At 47.0% G+C, this 20,983-nt stretch overlaps 1 protein-coding gene across 2 annotated transcripts in view; it reads right to left on the bottom strand.

Moving 5' to 3' along the window:
• Window positions 1-3,154: 3,154 nt before the first annotated feature.
• The window catches only part of LOC119174740 (cytochrome P450 302a1, mitochondrial), a 96,042-nt gene continuing 78,213 nt past the window's right edge, over window positions 3,155-20,983 (bottom strand). For both annotated transcript variants that reach the window (XM_037425772.2, XM_037425774.2), the window contains 5 exons: window positions 19,616-19,775; window positions 15,677-15,846; window positions 12,490-12,568; window positions 9,645-9,851; window positions 3,155-5,425 (listed from right to left, as the gene is read on the bottom strand). In XM_037425772.2, the coding sequence (XP_037281669.2) occupies window positions 5,312-5,425; window positions 9,645-9,851; window positions 12,490-12,568; window positions 15,677-15,846; window positions 19,616-19,775 (730 nt within the window). In that variant the 3' untranslated portion in view covers window positions 3,155-5,311. The remainder of the gene's footprint in view (window positions 5,426-9,644; window positions 9,852-12,489; window positions 12,569-15,676; window positions 15,847-19,615; window positions 19,776-20,983) is intronic.

Genomic DNA, 20,983 nt, shown 5'->3' with positions numbered 1-20,983 from the left:
ATTGCCGTGCACCCTGCTTTGCGAGCTGAGGGTTGGACGAGGCGCTCTTTCGGCAACGCTCGCTTGCACGGTAAGTGAGCACCATTGATTACAGCACACCTGTGGTCGGTGATAGGCAGGACAGTAAGCAAAGCGCGTACCACTCGGTCATGTTTCCTAACAAAACCGACCTGCACGAGATTAAGAAAACGAGCAATCGCTTCCGACGAAACACGCCGGTTTGCTACACCCTTGCCAGATCTCGACAACGCCATTTGACCAGATCGAAATGGACCTTTTGGGCCCACTTCCAACCTGTAGTGCTGGTAACCGCTGGGTTATAGTGGCGACCGACTACCTTACTCGCTACGCCGAGACAAAATCCATCTAGTGAGACACAGCTGAGGAGGTGGCCCAATTATTCATAGAGAACATTGTGCTGAGACGTGGTGCGCCGTCGATCGTTATAAAAAATCACGGAACCACATTCACAGCCACGCTTTAGGATCATGTGTTGGTGCTCAGCGGTACTATTCATCGAAAGCCGACAGCTTACCATCCACAACCCAACGGGTTGACCAAGCGGCTCAACAAAACTTTAGAAGACATGCTTTCAATGCATGTGGACATGGAACACAAAAACTGTAACGACATTCTCCCTTACATAACGTTTGCATACAATACTTCTAAACAAGAAACCGCACGGATGACCCCATTCAGCCTTGTTCACGGACGAGAAGTAAGAACAATGTTAGACGCGATGCTGCCACACGAATGCGATGACAACGAAACGAGTGCTGACGCGTTTACTCAACGCGCAGAGGAAGCCAGGCAGCTCGCACGTCTGCGAATATACCAAAAGCGAGAGTACGACGCAGGCCGCTATAACCAACGTCATACACCTGTTACGTACGAAACCGGGAACAGGGTATGGGTGTGGACGCCTGTACGAAGACGGGGACTATCCGAAAAATTGCTCAGAAGGTACTTCGGACCTTATCGAGTGCTGCGACGACTAAGTGACGTTACCTATGAAGTCGTCCCGGATAGCCCAAACTGTTCAAGGTGTCGCCAGCAGCGACCTGAGCTTGTGCACGTAGTGCGCATTGAGCCATACGTCAGCGAGTGACTCTGCGAGGCACAGTCGCTTCTACAAAGTGACTTCATGCGCAAATTACTGTCTCAACTATAGCATCGGGGCGATGCTTTTTTAAGGGGAGGCAAATCCTGCGCTCGAAATAGACAGAGAACGAAGACGATGTGCGCGCCAACAGTCTCGTGGAAAGGGACACTGAAGAAGACGACGTGCTTTTGTTTAGGTCTCTTGCTCTTGGCTCGTACAAAAAAACACATGCCGTTGGCTCTCGGATTCAACGTCTCGGTGATCAAAACGCAGACTTTCTGTGTCAAATACCTTTGATTTCACCAAAAGTGGAACCAAAATGGCCTGCCGCAAACGGGGTAGCCTGGCCGAACCCGGACGTTTTTTGATTTCAAGCACGAATGCATGCGCGACAGCAGCTTATGCAGACATGCGGTACACGACGAAGCTAAAAAGACGGTCAATATGGGTGTCCTCCTCACCCTTTCTCTATACGTTATTTACCTTCGTCCCCACGGCCTCGCCTGACCGCAACAGCATATGTCACCATTCACGCCATGCTGACATTCAGGGGCGCGTCGTAAATGCCAGGAATATGCATTTTTCATCTGGCCGCAGAAAGAAATTGGTCGATGCGCTTTCCTCGGAAGCGGGCCCAACTTTTGTGCGTGTGTGTGTTTATACTCGCTCTTGGAGAAGGAAACGTTCCCGCAGGACAGCGGGGCGTCGTTCTTATGTTTCCCTCGTCATTACTCGGGGTGAGGAAATCGAAAGGAAAGAATACCGACAGCTGGAGTTGCCCATATCTGTCTATTTCTTTTCCCTTCAGCACCGCGCTCTTCTGGTGACCCGAGACGTGAGTGGAATGCGGGCAAAGTATCACGTCTCCGCTATAGCCGTGCGTCCAAGACACGGACATCTCATTAAGGCATTCTCGTGGGGCCGGCGTACTCACACGCATATCCACGCAAAATAAATGTTCTCGCCATCACGTGCTGTCTGTCGGGCCTCCGTCACTTTTGCGTCATCTTAGACCTACGTACGTTGACCGTTTCGTTGCACACTCGTTTCTTAGGCACCCGGCCGCTAGGTGGCGGGCTCGCAGTGCTATGCTTGTTTTGTTATGTGCGCTGGCGGCATCAGCGTCAATCCATTTATGTTTCATCGAACGAGCAGAGCAGCCTTCATTCTTGCCTTCCATGCTGACAAATGACGTGCCTCTTGGTTTGAACCTTGTATACACTTGACGACATTCTTCATGTTTATTTCTGCATCAATTTGACATTCCTTCCACGCCAATATCCGAACCAAATTTTTGGGTCAACACTACAGAAGGCTGCAGCAATATTCACATCAATGACGCATCAATTATGACCTGCGAATTTCCGTTACACCTAGAATCAACTAGTGAAGCCGCGGCCGATCTTGGAAACACTGGTACCGTCCCTATTTCGCAAGCCTGCGAAGCATAAAGTCAATCAACATATTTGCACAGCGCAAGACTACGGGTAGTTACGACGTAACTACAGAAGAAGAGACAAGTATAAAAAGAGCACTACGAGTAGTTATGACGTAACTACAAAAGAAGAGACAAGGAGAGAAAGAGCGCTGTAGCGCTCTTTCTATCCTTGTCTTTTCTTCTGTAGTTACGTCGTAACTACTCGTAGTCTTGTGCTGTACAAATATGTTGATTCCCAATCACCAACTAGCCCAAGCATCTGTCTTATCATAGAGTCAAGCTCCGTATAGCTCGAATAATTGTCTATGGTACAGTTAGTTCAAGGTTCAGAAATGATCAGTTCGTTTTGTCGCATAACTCTGCTTTGAAATCAAAGAAACGAATAGTGATTAGAAAACAGGGTGCCTTCTTCAAACGAGGACAGAATCGAAGGACGCAGCACGCGCATGTATGGGTCAATAGACAAATAGGAAATAGGAACTATTGGTACAGTCCCCGTATGAAACGATCGCGTTCTTTTTTTTTTATTACCATTAATAACCGACTAGCCCAAATCTCGATATACATGTTACAAAGTCAGGCCCACCCAAACAGAATAAAATCAAACGACGTCCTTGTGTATGTTGTAACTAGTCCACTTCTCATTTTATTGGTCTCTCTGTACAGTACTATTTTGAGCATCACCACATACAAAAGAAAGCGATGCAGGCAAACACCGAAACTCTGAAAATAACACTTAAGGCGCATTACACAAGTACATTCATGTTCCAGTGTCAGTGACAGTGAACATGCACGAGGAAAGTAACATTTTTTTTTAAGGGCAAGAATTTTCAAGTGGGTTCTTCGAAGCAGACACTTTGTTGCTTCGGGTATACCTCAAGTGGAACCAGCGACAGCCTGCTACACCACGGAGCCATCTTTCCAAGTGCCTCATTGGAAGCATTATTTCTATCTCCTTTTTTTTTGACATTTAATAAATTTTTGTATTGAATGTAGTAACAGAAAAATACGAATCATTATATGTTCAACCAAATTCAGTTTTCACCGTTAGCAAAAAGAAAACATTGTACATCTCGTGCTTGTTATACTTGAATATATTTAGTTTTTATCTACATCAGAGACACGCAAAAAAAAAAAAAAACACTTGTTGTAACAACACCAACAAAGGACCTCAAAGAACTTACAAGATGTCAAGAGAACGAAATATTATCGAAATTTGACGATGCTTTCTTTCGAACGCATTTAAGCGTAGGACGGCATCCGTAAGAGTATTGCTGTACAGTCCTGCGCTCTCGGAGGCCTTGTGTTGTTTAACCATAGCAATTGTAAATTGTGTGTAGACACGGGCCAACAAGAAACGACGACCTCTTCCGAGAGCTCAGTGAGCCACTCATGAGAACGGGGGCTTTATTCCTTCATTAGTGGTTTGCGCTATTGGTCAACCTTGGTGATGCGCCTATAGCACCAGGATGATCTGTCTGGCATACGGGTTAGGTATAATTTCTTACTAACGTTTTCCGCGTGAGGTTTCTTTGTGAACATAGGCTATTATGATTGCGACTTCTATCAGTTCAGATTGCATGACATTCGATAATTACCCAGGTACCGTGCCTTTTTTTTTTACACATCATGTTACCAAAAAAAAAGGAAGAAACACAAAACTCAGGATAGTCTGAGAAAGGAGTCATCGTTCGTATTTTTCAGTAAAAAAGGGGGACACCTTACAGTCTGTTGTACAAAGTATATGACGACGACGCATTTGTACCCACGAGTTCGAACAATCACATCGACAAACATCGACATAGACTTTTCTAAGTCAGTATAGCTTTCCTTTTTCCAACAAAAAATGAGTAAGAAGACCTTACAGAGCCATGCCTCTTGGCACAAAAATATAATAATAACAGAACATACAAATAAAAATGAATCAACACAATCAGTTGGTCTTCCTTTTTTTTTAGATTACAAAAGCAAAATATGGATATAGAACTTCTGTGTGAGGTCATCTATGTTTCCATAAAACAGAACATGTAACCGGAATGCAGGGTTTAAAATTAAAATTGCGCATTTTTTTTCAGGCACGCTCACACGTTTAAGTTGGGTTTTGTACCGTTGGTAGTGTCGACTGTAGTGTACGTTACTTCAGCGTGTAGTTCCTTGAAACAAGCCTTTTTCTTTATGTGCATAACGTACGCCACAACTGCCGCAATTAATTGCTCTAACAATATGAATAAAACATGGCGGTCGCTACAATGCCCCGCCTCAGGCACACTTGAATCTAACAAGATATCGTACGTCGTTAGTCGGGACTCTTCTTTACCAGAATACGGTTGGTGTGGTCGAAGTTCGAACCCCTGGCCTTATAGAAAAAAAATATTATGAATCAGCATTACCCCTGACAACTGATATCTGTGCCGTTTCAGTGACTTGTTGGTCGCAAAGTATTATCGCAGATGTAAACGCGAAAACCCAAACCTCGTGAGAAGCGGCCAAGTCACGGGAAGGCAAGAGAGACAAATGGAGACGGGCTCCGTCAGTACGAAGCATCGTTGAGCTATACAAATAACGGCTGTAGCACCTCGCTTGCCGAGTTGGCACTGCATGCTTTCACCATTCATTTTTTTTTTTTGGCAAAAAAGTTCAGCCAAGTAGGAGAGGGACGCTGGACTTTCATCGCCAGAAGCAGCGCACATGGCTTAAAAGCTCTCCTCGTTTGAAAGCGTCGACCGCGATTAAAAAGAAAAAAATCCAGCGCATCTTTGGTAATTCGAGGCTCATGAATTCCTGTCGATGAAAGTCATCTTGAGTGGCTTGTCCGGAACGTTGATGAGCCGAGTGAAGCAGTCGAGATCCTCGTGTTTGTACTCCAAGACGAAATTGCGAACAACCTGAAAGGAAGGAAAGATAAGGAAAAGAATTAGGGTTCCTCCGTTAGGAGAGCGCAGTGTCCCCTTTCATGGGGAGGGGGGGCGTAAAGGTTCGCCGCAGCGACCCCCCTTTTTATTATGTCAGTGTATGGGGCTGACTTTGCACCCCCCCCCCCCGAGTCTCAGTGCCCCCTCTATGTTCTCCCAATGTGCGGTGCTGACTTCGCACCCCCCTCCCTCTTAGGAGACTAGGAGCGGCCGTCCCCTACCCCCTCCTGTGCCCCCACCTAAGATTTCTCCTCTAATCAACAAAAAAAAATAAGGCATATTTTTCTGTCGCGGCAACAGTCGCGGTCATGCGCGAAACAATACAATGCAACAACAAAATGTAGCAACAAGAAACAACACTTTAACGTGACAGAAACGGCTGATCGCCGTTAAGCTCATGATCGAGGGAGCATCAGTTTTTGCAAAACTGCGCGTACAAATGCACACGTAACCGGCGCAGGTTTCAGGACCTCCTTCATGTGCAGTTCTCACGGATCCAAATGTGGGAATAAATTTTTTGTGTAATGACTAGGATGCGCCACTTAGTAATTTAGATAGGTTGTCTTGCGCATTATGCTACCGGCGACAGCCCTGAAGTCTTTAACTCACAAAGGCTTCCGCTTAACGAGAGAAGAAACACCAACTCATGTTTAGCAATCGCCTTTGCAAAAGTGAGAGGCTCAATTCACAAGGTTTTCACTGCCATTGATAGGCAGACTTTGATAGTAGTATGCCAAGCAACAGGACTGGCTAAATATAGCTCTCGCGAGATATTCAAGCCTGACAATCTTTTTTTTTTTTTAGGGGTGAAGCTCCTTAAGCCGTGGGTCGTGCCTCCACGATGTATGCAGTTGTAGTTGTTGTAGTAGTAGTACGTATATCTATCCCCACAGCCGGACTGCGCCACGTTGAACTCGCTGGGTGTAACCTCTGGTTTTTAGCAAGGTTTAGCGAGTGTTAGGCTACAGTTCTATGAACTAGAGGCGGCGAAAGGTAGGAACTAGACACGAACCACAGGCCGTAAAAGAGTATACGCGCGTGCCGCTCCTCTAGTCCGGCCGTGCCACCTCTCGTTTAGTCCTTCGAATGTTGCTGGATGGCGGTACTTCTATATGATGAATATATGATGAAAATATGCGAGATGGCGGTACTTGGAGTATTCGCTAGATGGACGGACGGATGGACCAACGCACGGACAGAGAGACAGACAGATGAATGGATGGATGGACGGACGTACAAACGGATGGATGGGCGGACGGACGGACGCATAGATAGACGCACGGACGGCAGCGCAGACGAACTAACGAATGCTTCACCCGTCTAAATCATCATGCACTCCGTGGATATGCTATTTTTTCAACCAAACAAGCCGACGTTTTCTGCTGTCACTTATGAAATTATAATGCACCTTCCGTGATTTATTTACCAGCTCTTCGTCTACGCCATTCATAAATTTAGAATGACCGACGTTCTCTGTTCGTCAATAGCACACAGTGCTGCGGAGGACTCTAGCGGTTCAAATAATGAAGCACGTTCCGCCACTCCGCGAAAGACGTAAGAACGTACTACAAGGCGGTCACCATCCATAGCACTTACCGTAACGTGTACATGGACTATCCCCGCCATGTAAAAAAAAAGAGAAACCAGACTTAATTCTCCGCGGTTTCGTAAAATGGTGGCACGTGTGGTCTATCAATATATCGATTACTTTTTTTTTCTGAGCACTTCTCTGTCGAGACAGCGAGCGCATGGTAAAAAAAAAAACAAGGCTGATCCCTTTTTCTACGAATAGGTATAACACGAAAGTGAAACGCGTGTTCACAGAGGGTGTTGAGCGTTTATTGTGCCATTCTTCGCCACAAGGGCGAATGAATGTATACTACAGCAACAAATTGCGAAGTCACGCGAAGAACAGCAAGCAGCTCGAAACTTTCAGCACGCATCTAAAGGAGAAAACACGCACGAAATAAACATGCACGTAAATGACGAGCGTTGACCAACAACTGTCACAACTCTTCACTTAAAGCGCGCTGTTCACACGGACAGAAAGACGGAAGAAAGGAATGCACAAGTACACACAGGACAAGCGCGAACAACTGTCACACTTCTTACTTCTTAGTGTGAGAGCAGGCTGCTCCTTTCGGAAACGCGGCCGCGGCAGCGAGCGAAGGGACCTTCGTGCTCTCCCTAATCACGTGTCTGGTAAGTGCGCGCGCAGGAAAGACCACACTCCGTGTCGGCAGTGGTCACCGAAACGCGAGAGGTGACGCTTTAAAACGCGCCCAACTCTTACCCAACGCCCAAAACGAGACATTCGCGCCATCTCGCCACTGATTTTGAAAACGCACTGACGTTGCGGAGATCGGAGGGCCACCCAATGGTAAATGTTGTACGAAAATGGCTTGCCGTTAGCATCATTAACAGCTGCAAATCGGGAGGTCACTGTACGACGTTCCGCGACAGAACGCCTGCTTCTCGGTTTTTTTTTCTTTGCAATCTGTTAGTGTATATTTTATATCATATTTGGGAAGGAAATACGTCAGTGAAGCCGTGGCAGACGACCGCATAAAAGAGTTAAATATTTAAAAAAAAGGTGCACTATAATTTTTTTTTCTAGCTCCTACATGCAGCAGCAAACCATTAACAAATTACTGTCGATAATTGGCTTTAAGGATATCGGAAGGATTACACATCCTCAATAGAGAGTTTTAGTACTGCGTACGCTGCGTACGTGGCGGCGTTGCGTACGTAAGGACGCCACGTTCTGCGTAGTGCGCATGCGCAGACCGCCACGCGCACGTATCGCGTTACGTACGCAGCCGCTACGTACGCACGCATGAGATGCGTGCGTGCGTACGTATGAGCTGATCGCGCCGCTCTCGAACAAGTTCGCGACAGCGCGAGACTTCGTTTTGCAAAATTGTGGCATAAAAGGCAAGCACCGACCGGCTCTGTGGCTTAAAATATGGCCATAATCTGGCTATAACACTTGGATTGGCTCACATTGGCTGTCAACAACACGTGCTTCTATTTTTATCTACCAGATGACGCAACACGCTTCACGCTCGTTACGTACGCGGGTACTACGGCGTACTAAAAGCCGATTAGTGGCAAACGACGCCACGTAACGCAAGGCGCTTGCGTGATGCGTACGTAGCACCATTCCGCAGTACTAAAACTCTAATATTTCGTTTATTGTCCACAGAAGACGCATAACTTCTTGTTTTCTTTTCGAATGATTTCCTTACTACGCTTCTTCGTTAAACGTTCCTTTACTGCTACGACACACGGAAATGGTCCTACGTTTCAACGGGCCACAGAGATCGACTGATGACCCGGAGTTCTCGGAACAGAATCCCGGCGGGGTCAGTCGCATTTTGATTAAAGCGAAAGGCTGAAACACCGTGTACTTTGATTCATGTTCACTTCTATAACCCAACGTAGTGAAAATGTTCTGAGCGATTTCCTTCATTTTGCGGTTTCGGCCACCAATTAATATTAGCCCGGAGGCTATACCGACCGTATTCTTACATGTCTACGCAATCACTTGTCAGAACGCCAATGCAGTGCATTTTGATATGTCCACAGCACCTACGTGCCGCATATAAACCGATGCAGCTAAGTCCAACAGTCTGTCTCAGCGGGTCGGCCGATCATCAGATCGTCAGATCTGCTGAAATGAGGCAACGTATCGTTGCGTTTACCTTGCACCCAGACAGTCGTGGAATTCATGCCAGAGGCCGTCGACATCGATTGTTAAAGCCGTGCTAGAGGAAACTGTCATTACACCCAATTTTACGAAACTAACTTAGTCCGTGTTATCACATCACATGTGACGTTTACCCTCAGGTCCCTTAGCTTTCCTGCATGTGGCGGTGAAGGAAAGTTTTGCTGCTGCGCTTTTCGGGGGAAGGAAACACGAAGCAGCTTTAGATTACTTTGAATGGGTTTTAGTACAGTTATATCTGACTTCTACGTTTGCCGTTTACACCTAAGCAGTTTGCGTTCACAGCTAAACGAGCGGCGCTATGGTAGACGCAGAAGCATCAAGGTGGTTGGTTTGGTTATTTGCGCTCGAAAACTTCCGTTAACCCATCTTTTTAATCCGGCTCTATAGAAGAATTACCCGAAGTAAACTGAATATTTGCTTCTAGCACATCTTTAACGGGAATGAGGCGGACTAGGTCCGTACCCTGGCAACGAGCAGGCACATGACGGTCTCGGCGAAGCGCTTGCCGATGCACATTCGTGGTCCGTAGCCGAATGGCAGCAGCGTGAAAGGGTGCGCCCGCGTCCCCTCGGTTCGCTCCTTGAGCCATCGTTCGGGTCGGTACACGTCGGCCTCCGGGTAGTTGCTCTCCTGTCGGCAGGCCACCTGGTTGTGCATGATGAGCACAGTCTGCGTTCCAGAGGGAAGAAAAAGGCGCGCATGGCGCGCCAGAACTTTTTTTTACTACACGATATTGACACAAAATGGCTTCAAACTACACGAGCGCTGCCCGATTCCTATACGCCATTACACTTGTATGTGGAGTACGTGGAAGCGTGGGCACCTGCATGACTCAGACCATAGCAGCTGCGCGCAAGCCACACGTGACACAAGGAAAGGAAGAAGAAAATGCATAGAGAAAGAGAGAGAGAAAGAACTTCATGCGACCTTGAGGCTCGTATATATGATTTTAGTGCGCGTTTAAGAACATCAGGTAGCTGAAATTTCCGGAGCCCTGCACTATACGGTGTCCCTGATAATCATATCGTAGTTTTGCGACGTTAAGATCTAATGTAATAATAATAATAATAATAATAATAATAATAATAATAATAATAATAATAATAATAATAATAATAATAATAATAATAATAATAATAATAATAACATGCGATCTAACGGAAAAGGGGCTGTGAAAGGACAAGTGATCCTGTTCGCGGTAGGCCTCCTCGACTATATCAGCCCACCTCAATACAGCCTTCAGAAGTGCGGCGTTGTAGCTGCGCATGGCAGCTTTTTGCAGCTCCAGACTACGTAATTGTCTACGAGATTTACAGGAGTAAGTGTATTGTTCTCTAGAACCGCTTGGAGACGTTCGCTTTAGTTGTCTCCTCTTTCCTTATCTGGCGCGAGATTGCCCTACTTTAGTTCATTGAAGGGCGTTTTTTTTACAATTTACATGCGACGCGGACTTTGATGTCGCGTCGTGAACGTGCTGTGTGAATTTTTTACGTAGGACTAAAACACAACACTTATTGTTTGCGGATAAGTTCGTACATGGAGAGCGTGGAACAGCGCGCCGTGACGGCACTGTGTGTGCGTGCTTCCTTGCAGAGTGGTACTGCTGAAATTTAGAAGACAGTGCTGCTTGCGGTCATTGCGGCAGCGATGAAACTATAGAGCACGTTCTCTGTCACTGCCCTCGTTACAGCGTGCAAAGACGGCAACTAGCTGCTGCGTTAGCTCGCCTTTACGACAGACCTTTGTCTGAACAATCAGTGCTGGAAAGACGACATGATTTGTGTGCTCACAGAAAATCAGTGAAGGCCTTACTAAACTTTTTGCGTGGCAGCGGCCTATTGTGTAGACTGTAGCACCCCACCTCCCCCCCCCTTTTTTTTTTCGCGCGCGTCTATTTCCCTCTTCGCTTTCTTTCCAATCTTTCTTCCCCATTCCCCCTTCCCCTAGTGCAGGGTAGCAAACCGGATGCTCCATTTTCTGGTTAACCTCCCTGCCTTTCCCTCATTTTATTCTCTCTAGAAGGCTTGGGTTGGATTATCTCTCAACCGCCTCATTCGACAGCAGTCGCGCTTTACCGGGTGTCGTCAATTTAACATGAAGTGCACCATGTTCTATTTGCGGCGCGACCAGGCTACACGTGGCAGCATCCTCGCCGTGGTGTATAGTGTGAATAGGCGGTCGGCGGCGCGTGTGCAAATACACGGCGCGGCGCTTTGTTGGGCGCGGCTTGAGCAGATTGTGGGCGAATAAAATGCAGTTACTGCACTTTACGCTGGGGTAACATATGCGCTCTTCTCTACCGCGCCGACGTACGAACCCCATGCAACGTTAAGGCTGGTGCACACCGGTGACTATAGCAGCGGTCGCGCAACCATTCGCGACTGGCGACCGAAAAGCGACTGATGTTCACACCGGCAGAGGCTGCATGTGAGAGATACCGGAAGTCGCAAAAGCGGATAGTCACGTCCGCGGATCTCGTTTTCAGCGAGAACTCTGGAGAACAGCGCCGATCAGCTGATCGCCGCCAGATGAGTGAGCGGAGCGAACCGAGCGCGCCGCATTTATTGTTTTCATTTGGTCTCGCCAGCGCAATGAAAAAACAAACAAAAATTGAGCATCGCTGATTGGTTCCAGCAGCTTTGCGACCGCAGTCGCGCGACTGAAGAATCGGTCAGGAAGTGACTAGCCAAAGCAGTCGCTTTGCGACCGTTCGCGACCGCTGCTAGTCGCCGGTGTGCACCACCCTTTATACTCTTACTAGAGAGCGAAACGAATTCTGCCTATGAAGGGGATGCTCACCCTGGGCCACTGTCTACGCGCCTTCGCCCTAAATCACGCTTTTGCTGGTTTGTTTGTACTTGTTTAGCTAGTGCTCCACCTATTACGCATTGCTGTAGCACGACCTAACTAATTATTTACTTCTTGCTCATCAGAATACGGAAAAAAAAAGAGAGGAAGAAAGATCATACAAAGCCCAAATAATGATGCAATGAGTTGAATACCACCATTCACATGAATAAGCAAACGCATTTTTTTTTTGTCTCTCATTCTGTTCCCCATGAAACGTGGCAGTATATCGATAAGGCTAGTCAGGAAAGCTTAGTTTCTGACAGCGTTTCGCGCTACATTGACGTTCACCATGTAAGCACATGTTCTTGCGCCAGTAAAAATACAAAAAGCTTGTGAGTGTTCTGTTCACCGTGAAATTTACTAGGAGCGTCAATTGAAAAGAGGGCTGTGAAGTTTCTCGGGTCGCTAAATTTGCGCCTATAGTGATAAAACGCGCATTAGGCGTTGTCAAACTTACCCCTGCTGGAATATTGAATCCTGACAGCACGATGTCTTCCGGGAGGACCCTGCCGACTCCAATCGCTATGGGACTGAGTCTTGTTCGAACATGAAACAAAGGCGAACAAAAACAAAGATAAGACAGATGTTTTAGAGTCTACCTACGTGTAATTGTGACACCACATTCGCAGACTACATTTCAATTATGGATTAAAAACATCTGTTTCCACTGTTTCGCCAGCAAATTCTTTTTTGCCAACGAGAATGAGGCGGTACTTCGGCCAGCACCTTTCCGCTTACGACGAAGCATCACTATCTGACACCACAACCAAGAAACTCAAGCACAGCACCCAGCGAAAGTGCCGCGTTGACCCTGCTAGGCGTAGCCATCTTCGTTTTTTCGACCAGTTTTGCGGGCACACGGAGCGTTTAATGGAGTTCTGAATAGACATTAACATTAAACTAATTCTATAGAACATTTCACTGTTTACAAATACAGACCCTTGACGACTTCCGGTTTCGTCCACCGATGTGCCTGAATAGCATAGGTGGGCAAGAAGAGCCTTAGAAATTAGCTCGCCAATTTTCTACACTTTCCTTCCTTCATTTCGCAAAATATATTCAAATAAATGTTCTTTTGAGCTGCATAAAAACCAGAGATTGCCTTGAACACCACGCATGTTATTTTTAAATGAAAAACTATTAAGATACTTTCCTTACGCTTGAAACACGTGAAAACGTCCTTTCGGTCTTGACGTTACGAAATGGTAAATGACGTGACCGGAAGTTTTTTTCGGGGGCACAGCGCTTGCAATCTTAAAACCGTCTATATGGACACATTTTACCTATTCCTATGACGGAAAGAGTTAACTAAGCATAGACTAAGAAGCACAGTGGTGTGCGTGTGTGCGTGTGTGCGTGTGCGTGTGCGTGTGTGCGTGTGTGCGTGTGTGCGTGTGTGCGTGTGTGCGTGTGCGCGTGTGTGCGTGTGTGCGTGTGTGCGTGTGTGCGTGTGCGCGTGTGTGCGTGTGCGCGTGTGTGCGTGTGCGCGTGTGCGCGTGTGCGCGTGTGTGCGTGTGTGCGTGTGTGCGTGTGCGCGTGTGTGCGTGTGTGCGTGTGTGCGTGTGTGCGTGTGCGCGTGTGCGTGTGTGCGTGTGTGCGTGTGTGCGTGTGTGCGTGTGTGCGTGTGCGCGTGTGTGCGTGTGTGCGTGTGTGCGTGTGTGCGTGTGTGCGTGTGTGCGTGTGCGTGTGTGCGTGTGTGCGTGTGCGTGTGTGCGTGTGCGTGTGCGTGTGTGCGTGTGCGTGTGTGCGTGTGCGTGCGTGCGTGTGCGCGTGCGTGCGTGTGCGCGTGTGCGCGCGTGTGCGGGGGATCCACATTCTTGGGGTACTTCATCGAACCAGTTGCCGTGGCACCTGCCCTTCTGCTGTGAAAAATGGGCGTGCTTGCTGGTTTTTTACTCAAACCAAATTACGGTTTATTGGTGAATATACGCACTAGGCATATTATTAACTAAAGGTTCGCGGTTACGCGTCATATTAGCATGTACGACTGAGCAGTGGTATCAGAATAACGGAATAAATTTACCAGGGCACTCAAGTTTCTGAAACGACACCAGCGACAAAATTGTGGGAGCGTGTCATGACGACGTTCACACTGCTTTCACAGGCATCATTGCAGAACTGCTGAACGGTTGTTAGATGGACGGAATCGGTGGCAAACGCTAGGGATTTATGCCTAGATTTTTTGTCGGTGAGGCCTCATCATTTGCGAGGCCCACGGGACGGCTTTATGCTCACCCATAGTAGAGCACCAAGTACTCAAAATCGTTAAAAACTTGTTCTAAAACACACAGCGTATTGCTATTCCATAGTAAAGTACCTCTTACTCTAAATCATCGATCATTTGTTCTAAACACACAGAAGACACTAGTGTTCGTCAGGACTGTACGTATTCTAATCGGGCTAGCCTGCGGCTCGCCCCTAGTAGAGTTATTATATGGCTCTAAAGCGTTCACAATTTATTCTAAACACCACACACGCATTGTTTCGGTGTTGGTAAAAAGTAAAATACGACCTTTCGCATAGCGTCAAAATAGAAAACATTCAATTAAACATGATAGACAATTAATCATTTTTGAAATATATCGTACGTAAGGTCAAATGTATAAACCTCATATAAATCTTTGAACCATCAAAGGAAGTTCAGAGGCTTTGTGTTTCCTGTTCTGCGTCATACGTACCTGTGTTGAAAAATGCTGTTAACACGGTTGCATATCACATGCACAGCAGTACAGAACAAACAATGTTGTAAAAACATGCACAGTGTGAAGGTCAACATTAGGACAACCGTCGCAATCCGTACCTTGTCGGTTCGACTAGAAATGCGATGAATCTGCTGGGATATTTTTCTCTCATTCAGCTCGGATTATTGCTGTCTGCCTATCAGATAAACCTATTGCTTCGTTTGGGTCTCCACGTGTCTACACGAATTGAAGAATGTGGAGTGGGCGAACAAAAGTTCTAAGGTCCATAATGTCTACGTGAGGTGCCTCTCGGTGGCTCTGTAGTTAATGCCTCCCCAATGTCTGCGTTGAAATCGCCGACGAGTAAAAGGACGAATGGATAGACGGATGTATTGACGGGCAGACGGCGCAGGTGGTCATGTATTGTATGTCATGACTTCATTGATGCACACATTCGCACACAGTCGGTTTTTATACACGGATGTTCTGGTTTTCGTTGTGCAGGTATTTAGTTTCGGTTTCTGTTTGATAGAGAGCGACTGACAACAAGCCTCGGCCTGAAAGAGCATCATCCCTAATTTAAAGATTATACTGTTCGAAACAGTAGGCACAGGCCAATTGAAACAAAACGCTTAAGCAGTTTTTTTTTTAATTTAGATATAGCAAGACCCGATCGCTTCAAGCAGTACATTAACCATTTCAGTGAGACGTAACTGATGCATTTGTAATGAGGTATTTGGTACTCTCAAGGTAGTTCTTCATTCAGATCGCTTATTTGCAATTATCATACACCGTAACTGCAGATTATTCAAAGGTATCTTTAGCAATAGAGGACAGAGAGAAGCGCCCCTTACAAGACTCCCGTGTCTGGCTGACGGAAAGCATAAGTTTTCATCGTTGTTTATTTGGAGCTGCGCAACCGATTTGCCTACGCCTAAATAATACGGCAACGTCGTAGAGTACCTTAAGCTTTCCTTGATGCACGCTTTCAGGTACACGGCCTCGTGAAGTTGTTCCGCGGTGAGCTTTGAGTCTTTGGTTGGCAGCAGGGATGCCAGTTCGTGAGCCAGCTTCTCTTGACACCGCCGGTTCATGGCCAGGTAGTAGAGGATGAACGTGGTCGAGTACGCCGTCTGGAATGATCGGAGCACAATTAGTCACATGATTCTAATCTACGAAGTTAACGCGGAGGCCCCCCGGGTTACGCCAAATAACGAGTTAAGTGGGAGGGAAGCAATTCGATCGAACTGGGGTAATCTTTGTTTTTAATGAATTTGGCATAGATGTCTACGCAATATTCTCCAATAAGGGGGTGGGGGGGGGGGGCAGGTCGTTAAGTTTAACCGAAGCAACAGATTAAATTAGCATTGTCATAACCATGCATATTCACAGTGACGCACCTAATGATGCACGTAACGATGCTCACTACCATGCATAGTGACCTTCTACTGAGTAAATGTGTGGGGCAGAGTTGACCATAGGCGTAGCCAGGGGGCTGCACACCAGGCCCATGCCCCCCCCCCCAAAAAAAAAAAGAGGATGATGATTAAACTTTATTGTTCAAAACGGTATAGCGGTGCAGGTTGTGCTTCTACCCTAGGTGGGAGGTCCCCTCATCCCAAGAGCCCTCTGGCCTTCGCTGCCTCCTAGGCCTTGGCGACGAGACGTCGTTGTTGGCCCAGGTTCTTCGAGGCGAGCTTAGCCTAAAATTTTTTTCGCCATAACATACAGAGCGAAAAATAGCCATTTCAATGGCGTGCCCCCCTTTCTGATACAACGGAGTTGGCGCATCCCTTGAATTATTAGGAAGGCTGGCCTCTCTCATCTGTTTAGGGCTCATTCCCATTGACCACCCGCCGTCAGTAAAGCATTATAATTGCATGAAACGTTTTCCTATTACATGTCGAAGTTTAATGGATTCATGCGAGCATGAAGAGTAATATCTCTGTCACACGGCAAATCTAATGTCATTTACAACGAGCGAAATTAAGTGGACCTAATGTCATTTTACCTGCGCGCTGACACACGACGAAAACAAATAACCCTAGTAGCCCTATCAAGCCGTGGCTTTCGGAGAAATAAAGAGCTATCCAATCTTGTATCTAACTCTTATGTATCGCTAAAAAAATTGCTGCAAGGTTATATGCGCAGCCGTTTTCCAGCGTCCAGCGTCTCTGCGGAACGCACCCACTGTCTCCGACGGACGCATCTAGTGCCTCTCGGAGGAAGGCCAGCAAGGGGGGCGAGAGAGCACTGTCCAACCAACGCCGACTAAATTTCAAGGCCGAAAGGCTGCCGCAGTGACGTCAGAGGTTGGGGGCCCAGTTGCCCAACTGAGCATGCTCAGTAAGACTTTTTTTTTCACATCTTTTATTCGGTCCAATCAAGCCGCAGCAGCTGCGAGAGCGGGAGCGTTGGTTCTCCTAAAACGTGAACGAAACGCAGGCTTTCCGCCGCGTTCGCGGCGTAACAGGGCCCCCACCCTCTGACGTCTCTGCGGCAGTCTTTCGGCCTTGAAATTTAGTCGGCGTTGGTCCAAGCCGTAGCACGTTCATAACAACACCCAACACTGCATGGAGCACCTCGACTATCGCCGCGTACACTTTGCAAATTCCTTTAGCATCTATGGACGTCGCCAATGCGATCCTACCAAATTTGGAATAAAAAAAAACGTCTCCGTTTGCTTCCACTGTACGTGGCCTCTGGGCTCCGGCTCACACATGATAAACGCACATGCGAATCTCTGCGGATAAACACAAACAAACCGCACGGAACCGGCTACCGAGGCAACTACGGCAGCAGCGACGACATCAGAATGAACTGAAACATGGCCGCCATCTAGTGTCTGTAGCCATAGAGTTTCCTAATATATCCTAGGGGGGAACTCTGGCGCTAGTGTCTATGGGAGTTGCAACGCACGGCGCTTCAGCGAGCATGGGAATGGTACACACATTTGTCTGATCTCCGTACTTCTAGCCTGCTAATCTTCGTATTTCTCTTTGTGTGGCTTGGAGCTGTTTTCTCACGAAACAAAAAAAAAACAGCAATTGTTCAGCGCTTGCGCTTCACCGCCTTATTCTTTTAGACTCACTATTCCAAATCGGGTCACGAAGTTCAAAGGGTTCGTTCTTTCCTTCGAAACAAAACCGAAAAACACCGCAATAAACGAAGCCGCAAGTACGATTCGCCGCCCGCAAGTACGAAGGCTAGACAAATGTGTGTACTACCCATCATTCCCACGGTCGCTGAACGATCGCAGTGACAGAGTCACCTCTGGTTAATTTTAGGAAACTCTATGTTTGTAGCTGAACACAATTTTTTTCCACAAACATTTGGGTGTACCTTAATGTCCACAAGTCAACTATTGACTAATCTACTAAAAATAAAGTACTAACAAATTAAATTAGCTACGGATACACGAGCCGATAGCAACCTTTGTAAAAGGCCTCTGGCGTCGAGACTACTCATTCGGTCCGAAACCGAATGCTAATGAGTTTTATGAACTCATTCGATTGCAAATGTCCCTTTCATCGAATGACATCACATATGACGTGTGACAGCAAACACATGGAATTACAAACGAATGCCATTCGTTGTAAATGACATTAAATTTGCCGTGTGACAGGGGTATAAGCAGGCTGAAAAAAAAAGACGTTGGTTCGAATTGAGAGAGTAAAATTCTGTGGCACGGACATGAATGAGCTCGTCTGAAGCTCGTATATAAGCTCGATATGCAGCTCGCGCGAAGTTAAGACATTACGTAAAGCAGAGACTGACTGTAGCGCTTGCGTCAGCTAGTGCTTATCGCAAAAAGTAGACCGTAACATTGACCTGCCTTTCAAGTGGTTTACGACCACGTATCAGCGTTATTTCGACGCGAGCTGACAAGACAGTCTTGGGCTATCTTCGCTACTCGCAGCTTTTGACAAGCCGAGTGTGAGGAATGTGTTTTCGACCCCCGCTTCGCGATTTCATCGTTGCCTGCATCGCGATAACTGCCACTGTTCTCGTCCCATCGCCGGACCTAAGAAGCGTAGACCTCGGTCAGTGAACGGAATTGGTATACCCTTGGGGGAGCCCAGATGAGTTCATACCATGGAATGAGGGAAGGTTTTTGGTAGGATAATACATTGCTGATAGTTATGAAATCTGAAAATGTAAATAAAAAAGCTATATACTTTTCAACTATCGATCTGTGATCGAGGCTTTAGTATTTCATAGACTGGCAAAGGAACAAATCTGAATTTCCAATGTTGCAGGCGCAATGCTTGTACGTTCACACACGTGCTGTCGTATTCGAATCGAACTGATTCGCAATTGAACTGCGAGGATGATCAGGCAATAATAGCTGCTATTAGCATCTTGAGGTAAACCAGGTCACCTCAGTTTAACTGTGCCCCGCCGCGGTGGTCTGGTGGCCAAGGTACTCGGCTGCTGACCCGCTGGCCGCGGGATCGAATCCCGGCTGCGGCGGCTGCATTTCCGATGGAGACGGAAACGTTGTAGGCCCGTGTACTCAGATTTGGGAGCACGTTAAAGAACCCCAGGTGGTCGAAATTTCCGGATCCCTTCACTACGGCGTGTCTCATAATCATATGCTGGTTTTGGGACGTTAAACCCCACATATCAATCAATCAATCTTATTTTAACTGTAGTGGTATTGAAAGTTACCACTAAGATTAAGGGCAAAAAAGCCCGATTACGAGGAGTTCTTTTCTTTATTGTTTACCGGTAGATAAATACGTTCGACGTAGTTGTTGCTCATGACAAGCTTGAGGCTGTCAGGAGCTGCTGGAGGTCAATGAGCACGTTTCACAGTCTCTGAAGCGGTGCACAATCATATTAGCTGCGTAACCGTAAATCGTTCTACAGGGACAACTCTTGAGAAAGTGCAGAACTTACCGTGTCGATGCCGGCGAGAAACATGTCGAGTATCATGGCGAAGACGTCCTTGAGGTCAACGCCGGGCATAGACAGGAACTTCTCGAGCACGGTTCGTTCTCTTCCGGTATCGGGACCCTCTTCCGCCACTTTGGCTTTCTCCAGGTACTTGCTGACTACACTGCGCTAACGGAAAACCGAGAGAAAGGGCAAACAATGAGCAAAGCGAGAGACAGATCGTGCAACGTGGCCTGCTTGTTTTCTCCGTGCCATGCCATGACTGTCCAAACTGCCCCAGTTACCGTCTTTATAGTACACTCTGACAACAACGTCCGTAACGAGCGTTTGCTTCTGCAGTAAAGTAATTTTGTCTTCTAAATGGGCAGCAATGCAACTTTACAATAACAGGAGCAAAAAAAAGTCTCACAATAAAACCTTGGGGTATTGTACAATTACGCTACAACACCACCACTGTATTGAGTTCGAACGAAGGCTGTGCTTGCGATTGGTATTGCAAGAGCGGCTAGGGGTAGGGTGAGTGGTGTTAACCTTTTACGCTCCAAGTTTTTTTTTTCACATTTTCGATGCGATATGTATTCACGCACATGTACAGGCATACGCACATAATAAAAGTGGGAGGGCAAACCCAGACTCTAGTGAACGTTAAACTACGGAGGTATTCCAAAGCAGGTATGCACAAGCATTTTTTGTTAAGCAATGTCCACGTTACTGCACGCCAAACGGGAAGGGCTTGACTGCTGGCGCTGGCGAATGGCACCTGAGCACCTGCTTTGGAGTTCCATCAAACACGCGCTGAAATGGACAGCCAGTCCACGTAGTGGGCTCTTTTAAAACATCTCTCAAGAACCCAAAAGAGGTGCGGACGGAGAGGGACAGCATGAACAATGGTACTGTCCTCAGTGATTGAAAATGGTCCCTCGGATCGCAAAGCTGCTCTTGGTGTTATGCTTGTTTCATTGCTTTTCTTCCCGTATACTGTGCCACCGCGGTGCGGTATGAGAGGCAAAAAAAAAAAAGACCTTTCTGGACGCATTACTATTCAGTGCCCGGTGGCGAAAAAGTCGTCGGCCGCCACGCAGTTCAAACATTCTATTTCAGTCACCAGCCATTAAGCTTAACGAGAATTCATTGTGTCGCAATTTCGTTTGCACAGAGTAACGAGTGCGAGCACCCATATACGTCGCTGCATAGTACGAATGTATATTCACGTAGCTGGGTCCCATTATCGGGCATATTATATGCACATTTATTCATACTTCGTTGAACTGTGCTGTGCTGTTGATAAATTGGCGACGTAAACACTCCCACGCCATTTCAAAAGTTCTGTCAGCGGTTCGCTGGTACGGCGTGTCCTAAAGTGTCCAGACG

The sequence above is a fragment of the Rhipicephalus microplus genome, chromosome 5 (genome assembly GCF_043290135.1).
Source record: "Rhipicephalus microplus isolate Deutch F79 chromosome 5, USDA_Rmic, whole genome shotgun sequence".
NCBI classification, from domain to species: domain Eukaryota; kingdom Metazoa; phylum Arthropoda; class Arachnida; order Ixodida; family Ixodidae; genus Rhipicephalus; species Rhipicephalus microplus.
This window is presented reverse-complemented; position numbering and strand designations above follow the sequence as displayed.